At 44.7% G+C, this 9,826-nt stretch overlaps 1 protein-coding gene across 2 annotated transcripts; it reads right to left on the minus strand.

The window, feature by feature from the left end:
• Positions 1-202: 202 nt before the first annotated feature.
• Positions 203-4,858, minus strand: LOC123189242 (protein PSK SIMULATOR 1). 2 transcript variants are annotated; one of them, XM_044601613.1, is made up of 13 exons: positions 4,201-4,856; positions 3,775-4,085; positions 3,162-3,484; positions 2,976-3,068; positions 2,802-2,892; positions 2,635-2,728; positions 2,312-2,409; positions 2,157-2,226; positions 1,988-2,085; positions 1,177-1,293; positions 1,012-1,088; positions 857-898; positions 203-750 (listed from the first exon to the last, which is right to left on the minus strand). In XM_044601613.1, the coding sequence occupies exons 1-13, from the start codon at positions 4,220-4,222 to the stop codon at positions 582-584; spliced, it is 1,605 nt and encodes a 534-aa protein (XP_044457548.1). In that variant the 5' UTR covers positions 4,223-4,856; the 3' UTR covers positions 203-581. The 2 variants fall into 2 exon arrangements, with proteins under 2 accessions (XP_044457548.1, XP_044457549.1); XM_044601614.1 differs by lacking the exon at positions 1,177-1,293 and having other exon boundaries at positions 4,201-4,858.
• Positions 4,859-9,826: the final 4,968 nt, after the last annotated feature.

The following is a 9,826-nucleotide window of genomic DNA, read 5'->3' on the forward strand; positions in this document are numbered from 1 at the left end:
TTTAGAAAACGAAAAAAAATCGAAAATGGGCCGGCCCAATGTGACAAGGGGGGGTATGCGCCCGTTAGTAGAAACAACTGTAGCGGGCGCTTAAGGCGCCGAATAGGAACCAGCCGTTTAGATGGCGATTTGTCTCAAAAAAAAAAGATGGCGATGGCCCGACAAGCACCGAGAAAACAAAGATATATCAGGACACAGCACCTAAAAAAAATGGGACGATATATCAGGACACAGAACCAAATCTTTTGCAGCATCTGGATACATACATGTACATGTGCAGTATTAAGTTTGCTATTTTGCCATGATGTTTTGAGGTGTTAAACAATGTCAACACCGCATACATGAGATGAAATTAGAGCCCAACCCCTCAAAGAAACCAAAAGATCAAAGGAGAAGCTCTTGTTATTTCCCTACCTAATATCAGGTTTCAAGTCCTTCCTGGTAAGAACAGACACAGTTCCCCCTTCTATACAACCTAGCAACGATGAAAACGAAACAGATCATAATGGCTTTCTGTCTGCTCTTGTCAGGCCCTGACTTGTGTGTAATGCGCTTGTTATCACCCCATGACCTGATGATGGTTACATGGACTGGGCTTTTTTAACATTTGCCGTCCGGTTGCTCAGGCTGACAAGGTGGTGAAGCCACACGACCAACTCGAGTATGTAAGCCTCTGTCCTTGCCTTGTCGGCGTGGTAGAGCGTCTCGATCACGTCCGGTCGACCAGGTCCTCTTCCAACCCGCTCGGTCCTGAATGACATGGTAAACAAACCACAGGAATTTCATTGGTAAGAAACCATTCTTATCTCTCTGCGAAATGTAATAGCTAGGACATTGGACAAATTCCCCTGCTTACCCTGATTTTGCCCATTCACTAAACCGCAAGAAGCCTCGGGCACTGAGATTCCACTCAAACGTGCAACCAAACAGACATCAGAAATAGCTATAATTCATTCAAACTGAAAAAGTTACTGAGAATTTTAAAACACTGGTCAGATGTGTGTGCGGTACCAGGTGGTATTGATGGCCATCGGAACAAGCCATTTCAGAGTTCTCTCCATCATTACCCTTATCTGATCAATAGTGAGCTGCAGTAGGAATTCACGATTTAGGATGTGAAATGTTTGTTGATGGGGGTGCTCTCTCTCTCTCTCTCTCTCTATCTACTTGTATTACCTCCCGAGGCATTGAGGAAATTCTTAATTTATTTGGTAGAGCCAACCTGACCCTTGGTGGCAATCCTTGGTAAAGGGCATCTCTTGAATTTGCGGGTACATACCCTGACCGAGAAACCTTAAACAAACAAACAAACGAACAAAACTTAAATGTGCTGCCTCTCACATACTAGCTACTGGATATTGGTCTCTGGAAGTGTCATTTACACTTCTTTGTCCAGCCACTTGTCTTTGGTGGATTTTCCTTTTTTCTATAAAATATCCATTGACCTTTTACACTAAAGATATTACAGATGATGAACTAGAATTCACTGAGATGTCCTGCACACAACACCTCAAGAGAACTGCTACCCGGGTGTACAGTACTCTTCAAACACAGAGATTGTTGTTTTGAGAAATGTTCACTCAAACTTTCTAAACATTGGCATTGATATCTTTCTAAATATTTAAATTGAACACATGAAAACTATGTGTGTACACATACATGTCTACGGAAGTTCTTTCATAATACTCCCTCCATCCCAAAAAACTTATCTTAGATTTGTCTATATACGGATGTATCCAGACACGTTTTAGTGTTAGATTCATCCGTATCTACATAAATCTAAGACAAACTTTTTGGGACGGAGATAATATTATGATTTCATTGGGTTCCATGAATATCTTACAATAGATTTTGGCGCTAAAAGTTGTGCTATCAGGACATGTCATGTCTCTCTGTACTACTGAAACTGATACAGTAACATCACAAAAGCAAGCGAATATCACCAGATTCTTGAGCTGAGTTCTCAAAAAGAACTGAAGAAACTTACAATGCCATAGATCTGTATGATAGTGTTTGCATAGTGCAATGCAAGTCCAGCAGGTCCTAGTCTCTGACAGTTCACAGCAGAACTCAGTTCACCTCCATCTACAAATGCATTAAAAGGATCAGTTGGAAAAAGGTGCGACTAATTCAACACAAAACAACCACGGGATTACCATAAGTTCCATATGAGACATTGATCTCAACATGTAAATACTGCACAATGTCAACAAGCTTCTCAACAACCTGTAACAGGGAATGTATGTTATAGGCAAATACATGACACACCAACAGATCATATGAAGTAAATTCTATAGGAAAAGTTGGTCACTTGTTCCAATGTCTTTGACCACAGAGATCTTTTCTTCAAGTTCTTCACGTAACTTCTTTGGGTCTTCAACTCGAGTTTCACAACTTGAATGTTATCTCCTGCAAAGCTATCTGATCAGCGTAAAAACTGCGAACAGTAAAAGGTATGTTGCCATGACAACCATGCGCAGATGGATTTGGATTTAGAAAATATCAATGATAAGGTTTAAACAATGCCCAAGCTTTGACAGTCTGCATAAATATCATTTTTATGCATTGGACAGAGATGAAGAGGCAAAAGTATTTCCATTTTAAAAAATGTTGTTACACAAGAAACAGAAATACCTTTTTCAATCTTATTTGAACTTCCACTTCCCTTTAGTTGACAGCGGTAATCTTGCTCAAATCTATCCAAGGCATGTAACTCATGATATAAATCCTGGAAAAAGAAGGTCAAAACCAGATAATCTATTTGCTCAAATGATATCTTGAGAGTAGAGAACAATGCTTACAGTTGTACGTTGAACAAGAGCCATCAGCTTTTGCATCTCCATTGTGGCTGTTTCTTTCAGCTGCTTCTGGGGTACACTTTCTGATTCTAGTCTGGACACCAAGGGGATAAATATCATTCAAGTCAAACAACATGTATGACCCTATGCTGCTCGTCAAAGCAGGAAGTTTCTTACTTTACAAAATAGCGGTCCAGATTATGCCATTGAGGATTTTTACAACGGTTGCCAAACCTGACAATCTCTTGCGAAAATACTTTCAGCTCTTCCCTGGAAACATTAGACAGGGTTCACAAAACAGTCACAGTAAGAGTAACCAGAAAGTCAGTCACAGTGGCCACTGAGGACAAATGTACAATCTACCTTCTGTCATTAGCTACAATCCGCATCAACTCGCCCATGTCACTGGAAATCAAATTCTGCACGCCTTCAGAAGGAAGCACCACCTGTTTGAAGTATGTGACAGAGTCTTCCGAGAGAGATTGCATAACACTTGCGCCTTTCAGTATTGTGTTAGCAACCTCAAAAGCTAGAATTGATATCTGAGTCCCTTTGGTCGTCCTAGAAATAAAACCACCATCCGGGCTTAAGGTTGTCATCAGGCAGCCTAGTGTGTCTAGAATTTCCACTGCTCTCCCATACCCGGCCATGCCGGCTGCGCCAAGCCCTGAACCTGTTCTAGAAACCTGCTAACAAAGGCGAAGCATTTCAGGACATACTACATTTGAATAATGTGATTAAACTAAACGTTATACGAGCTAGGCGCAAGTCGTTCTCCTGCATTAGGAAAAATCTGCACAATTCAATCTTTTTTCTAAGATTTAACTCTAATCATTTGAGTGTATCCTAAGGTCATTCCAATTACGAACATAGCTGAATAAACAGAAAAAATTACTGTGTGGTAACATTTATGAATTCAGCTAAAAATGGCTCTGCGAAAGAAAAGAAAAACATTCCGTGCTTATGTACCACTTGCCTTGCTTGTTCCATTGTTTCCAGATGTGTCTTTCGTCGACTGAGATGCCGCCATTTTCCCAGACACAGATGTCTCCGCTGATGTTGATTCGTGCAGCTTACTACTTCCGGAAATAAAGAAGCCATCATCCTTGGGGGACAAGATAAAGGATCGGCTCGTCGACTCCATATTATCTCTGACTTTAGCTTCCCAAACACAGCTGACCTCCTGTTTGTGTGCAAGGTCTATTGAGTCAGGTAACTCGGTGATACCGCCCGCTGGATCATCGAACTCAACATCGGCGACGCCAATACTCCTTCTTGATTTCAACACTGCAAAAGAACAGACGTCACACATGAACAAGCTGTTTTCAGTAGCTAGTCTACTCCTACCTAGTAAGACACTGCAAAGCACCAGCAACGAATTACGAAGAGGCGGTAGACATACTGTAGCAACCGTTGCAGTCCATCCACGGGAAGCCCGTGCCCACAACCGCAAGCACGGCATGGAGGGACGCTGCTCCGGCGAGACCGGCAGACGCCGCCCGCTCGCTGAAGAAAGCGTGAATTCTCCGGATTTCCGCTCCAGCCCCGGCGGCGTGCGGAAGGTGCTCGACGAAATGCGCGAGTCAACGGGGGCGGGAAAAGGAGAGCCTCTCCCCAGCAAGAAACCAAAGAGAGCTCGCAAGGACGACCAGACTAAACAAGTGAGAGATCGAGAGGGGAAGGCGAGCTCGGCGGAAGCTCGGGGATGTAGCTGGGAGGGGAGGGGAGGGGAGCATGGGGGACGGGAGGCGCGGCTTTTTCAGGCCGGATTTGTTTTTGCTCGCCGCGGCAAACGAGACATGGGAGACGCAGACAGGCCACCGTTTCTGCCACAAAAGAATTGGGCGAGACGAAGGCGAGAGTCAGCGCTCTGACCCCGTCGCTCTCTCTTGAGCGGGCGCCCGTGCGCGCCTCGGGATCTCCGTATGGTCTGATCGGTCCATCGATCGATCGCCGGACGCGGCCGGCACGAGGATGCGATCCTGCGGTGCGGTGGTTGGGGCTGGCCTTGCCTGCCGGCCGGCCCCGGGTAGCGTCCGAATGTGGATCGCTTCCCTGCTCACCGGCTGTCTGCCTGCTCATGGTTCTTCCAAGTGCCGGGCACGTTCGTGCACAATATTGTTTTCTTCTGGCAGACTATTCGTTCACGTTGAGAAAAGGAGCATGTGCGAGATGTTTATTCCGGTCTTTTCTCACAATTTATCCACTTTATTTTGGGCAATCCAATTCGGCTCTTGGGAGCATATGCTCCTGCCCATCAAAAATGTTTTTCTTTCAAATGTCAATTTTTTTTGAAGAAAAATAGATGTGAACATTGTCACACCAAAACGCTACATACAAATTTTAGGAGGAAAGCTTAAGTTTTTTTATCTGTGCAAAAAATAGCAAGTCAAACGGCAAATGTTACACTTCTTTTTGTTTTTTTCACCAAAAGCACTGTCATCCCGTTTCGCATGAAAATTGACAAGCACACTTGTTACACTAACAAGAATATCTAGGAAAAATTTCAGAATTTTTAAATTTTATTTACTATTTGTTTTGAATTTACTATTCAATAGGAAGCATATGCACCCAAGAGCCAAAACGTCTTTATTTTGGGAAAATATACTTTTGTCCAGCCGGGCAATCAAACGTGAAACATTCGCCACGTCGTCCGCGCCACATGCCATTTGCAATGTGGCCCTTATCAGCGACGAACACAGAAATAAAATGGAGGATGTGCATGCTAAATTTTATTTTCTACCTTTTTTGAGGTGATTTTATTTTCTACCTAATCCAAGGGTCATACAATGTATGACAAAAGAATAATATAAACATAGCTCAGTATGAAGTCTCAGAACATTCTAGTTCAATGTTAAGCAATGACATCAATTGTATATGAGCACGAAGAAATTCCACAATTCAATTGCATTAATCAATTCTAACCTATAAGGTTCCTAGCCAACTTGGCTTCATGAGGCTCCCTTGCGATTGGGCTTCGTTGGCCGTTGGATCGCGGTGAAACTTGTCTTCATGGTATATATATACACTAAGCAGTAAGCAATGGTATCGGTTCTACCTTGTTGTCTTGCGGAAGTGGTGATGGACTGATGCCTCGGGGGTTGGGGATGCAGCTCGCCGATGATGTGATGACTGCCTGACGGCCTGAGTCTAGTGAAGAGCAACTGAGCCCGATGCATTGAGTGACGGAGCGTGTCTCCCGGTCCCGAACCGAGTGACTTGGCCAGTGGCGCCCTGGCAGGTCGATGCGCTGCTGGAGCTCGCAACAAGGTGAGGGAGTGACGGTGTCCTGGACTAGGGGGTGCTAACCACGTCGGCCTGCCAGTCATGGGCCGGGCCGAAGACCCCCAGGCAACCAGAGAATGGGCCATGTTTACCACGACCCATGGCGTACTAAAGATGGAATCGTCTAAAGACTAGGCGCACACTTCAAGACATATTCAAATCATTGGCAAGCTTATCCCTAGATGTAACCGACCTACATATAACCCTAGGTACCCCCAGTCTCTATATAAGTCGAGGGGTTTAGTCCATAGGGTAGAGCTTAGAGACATTCACATACGATCTCGAGGTAGATTATCGTGTAATTTGAACCCCATCACATTAAATACAATCAAAGCAAGACGTAGGGTTTTACCTCTTCGAGAGGGCCTGAACGTGGGTAAACATCGCGTCCCTCTTCTGTCCTATTACTATCAAGCTAAGATCCACAACTCGAGACCCCCTACTCGAGATCCGTCAGATTCAACATCGACATGCATGGCCCATATAGGTCCCGTTGTGTGGTCAAAGCAACTCGATGGGCCATCTTCGGATCGATGACAACATTGGCTGTGGGAAGACCTTCTTCCCCGGGCAAATTTTTGTCTTCGGCAGCATCACACTCTATGCCGATGCGACTGGCCACCTCACCAGATCAAGAATTTCGCTCTAGGTCAGACCATCAGGTTTGGAAACATGGAATACACTTCGGATACCCATGGCTAACTCGCATTCTTGGGTTGGGTGTAAAACCAATCCGAGGACATCACCGACGCCGTCAAGTCGATCTCGGATTCAATGTTGGAATAGGACCATGACGCTGGTCACACATCGGATCTTCCTTCAAGCTCAAAGCAGAACACTGCCTCGTTGGATTAACGTGAAGTTTGGCCAACAAATCCCTAAGGCCATGTCATATGGGACCTCGGACAAGCTTTAGCTAAGCCCAGTCTTCGTTCAAGATATGGGTGAGGCCGACATGGCACTCCTGAACAAGAACTTAGATCAGGTTCAGAGCCTTGCAATCTCGGACAATCAAACCTTGGTTTACGATTAGATCTGGGACAAATATGGATATATTGGAATTTTAAAACCACCCCACCCAGCTAGTCGCTAACCGTCGAGAATTTAACCGACTTCCTAGCATACATTAATAACCCACAAGTATAGGGGATACACGACAGTCTTCGAGGGTAGTATTTCACCCAATTTATTGATTCGACACAAGGGGAGCCAAAGAATATTTATTAGCCTTAGCCGTTGAGTTGTTAGTTCAACCACACCTGGAAAGTTGTTTCTCTATGGCAAAGTGTTTAGTAGTACAATAGTTTGATAGTTCTGATAGTAACAACAACAGTAACAATAGTAGCGGTAAAGGTAACAGTAGCAGTTTTGTAGTGATTGTAACAGCAACGGCAACAGTAGTATCTTAGCAAAAATCAATATGAGCAAAGCGTAGGCATTGGATCAGCGATGGATATTTGTGTGGATGACATTCATCATGTAACAGTCACAACCTAGAGCGATAAACAATAGCTCCAATTCATCAATTCAATGTAGGCATGTATTCTGTATATAGTCAAGCGTGCTTATAATAAGAAATTGTATGACACCTTTTGTCCTACCCTCCCGTGGCAGCGGGGTTGTTTGGGCATATTTCTCCCTTAGTGGTCTTGGTGATTGAGACAATAACTTTGCATACTAATCATGTGCATTGTGTTGGGGAATGTAGCATGCAATTTCAAAAATTTCCTACGCTCACGCAAGATCTATCTAGGATATGCATAACAACGAGAGGGGGAAAGTGTGTCTACGAGCCCTCATACACCGAAAGCGGAAGTGTTTGAGAACGCGGTTGATGTAGTCGTACACCTTCACGATCCGTCTCGATCAAGTATCGAAAGTACGGCACCTCCGGTTTCAGCACATGTTCAGCTCGATGACGCCCTCGCCTTGTTGATACAGCAAGAGGGGCGAAGTAGTAGATGAGTTCCAGCAGCACGACGATGTGGTGACGGTGTTGATGAAGAACAATCTCTGCAGGGCTTCGCCAAGCACAACGGAAACTATGACGGAGGATAAACTAGAGGGACGGGATTGCCGGCACATAGCTTGGTGTTTCTTGATCTGTCTTGGGAGTTAGCCCTACCCCTCTATTTATATGTTGAGCCCTGGGGTCGAAACTTGGAGTAAAAGCCTCCTCAAAGTCGGTTTTGCCCGAAAGGTAAGAGTCCTTCTCGGACTCCAGGGCTAGACGCCAGGGTTCCTTTTGCACTTTCCAAAAGCCTCATGGGCTTTCCCCTTTGGACCAAATAAAGTGTTCTCATACCCAAACATTTCGGGAAACATCCGGAACCCCCTTCCGGAGACCAAACACTATTATCCCATATATCAATCTTTACCTTCGGACCATTCCGGAGCTCCTTATCATGTCTGTGATTACATCCAGGACTCCGAACAACATTCGGTCACCAACATACATAACTCATATAATATTATATCGTCAATGGACGTTAAGCGTGCGGACCCTACGGGTTCGAGAACTATGTAGACATGACCAAGACACCTCTCTAGTCAATAACCAATAGCGGAACCTGGATGCTCATATTGGCTCCTACATATTCTACGAAGATATTTATCGGTCGAACCTTATGACAACATACGTTATTCCCTTTGTCATCGGTATGTTACTTGCCCGAGATTCGATTGTCGGTATCTTCATACCTAGTTCAATCTCGTTACCGACAAGTCTCCTTACTTGTTCCATAATACATCATCCCGCAACTAACTCATTAGTTACATTGCTTGCAAGGCTTCTTATGATGTGTATTACCGAGAGGGCCCAGAGATACCTCTCCGATACTGGGAGTGACAAATCCTAATCTTGATCTATGCCAACCCAACAATAACCTTCGGAGATACCTGTAGAGCATCTTTATAATCACCCAGTTATGTTGGGACGTTTGATAGCACACAAGGCATTCCCCCGGTATCCGGGAGTTACATAATCTCATAGTTGAAGGAATATGTATTTGACATGAAGAAAGCAATAGCAATAAAACTGAACGATCAAAATGCTAAGCTAACGGATGGGTCTTGTCCATCACATTATTCTCCTAATGATGTGATCTCATTCATGAAATGACAACACATGTCTATGGTTAGGAAACTTAACCATCTTTGATTAACGAGCTAGTCTAGTAGAGGCTTACTAGGGACACGGTGTTTTGCCTATGTATCCACCACTACAAAAAAAGACACATCCGTGACATTTTGGGCCGAACGATTGTTTTTGTCATACATATGACACTTATATGACGATAATTGTGACAAAACCCGGTATCATCATAGATGTGGTGGGCTCCTACTTCTATGACAAAAATCATGACAGAAAATGGGCTTTTCGTCCTGGGTGGGCCGGAGACGCAGCTGCATGACATTCTTTGGGCCGTCCATGACGGAAAAAACCGTGGTAGAAGCGAGGGCGAGGAAAATTTTGGGGAGTTCCCGGTTACGGTGGGAGGTCGGGGGCCGAGCGATGCGCGCTTCTCTCGTACACGTACGCGCGTGTGTGCGAGGCGTTGGCTCTAACTGAACCCGAGCGAGGCGTTGGGCTCTAACTGAACCCGAGTGATTGCACTGCAGGCTACGCGTTACTGAACCCAAGCGATCAATCGATGGCTGTTAACTGAACCCGATCGAGCGATTCCTTCGCTACTGCTGCTAACTGAAGCCGATCGATGCTGCCTCTGGATGAACAGTGAGTG

Source organism: Triticum aestivum, chromosome 2A (assembly GCF_018294505.1).
Source record: "Triticum aestivum cultivar Chinese Spring chromosome 2A, IWGSC CS RefSeq v2.1, whole genome shotgun sequence".
Classification (NCBI taxonomy): Eukaryota; Viridiplantae; Streptophyta; class Magnoliopsida; order Poales; family Poaceae; genus Triticum; species Triticum aestivum.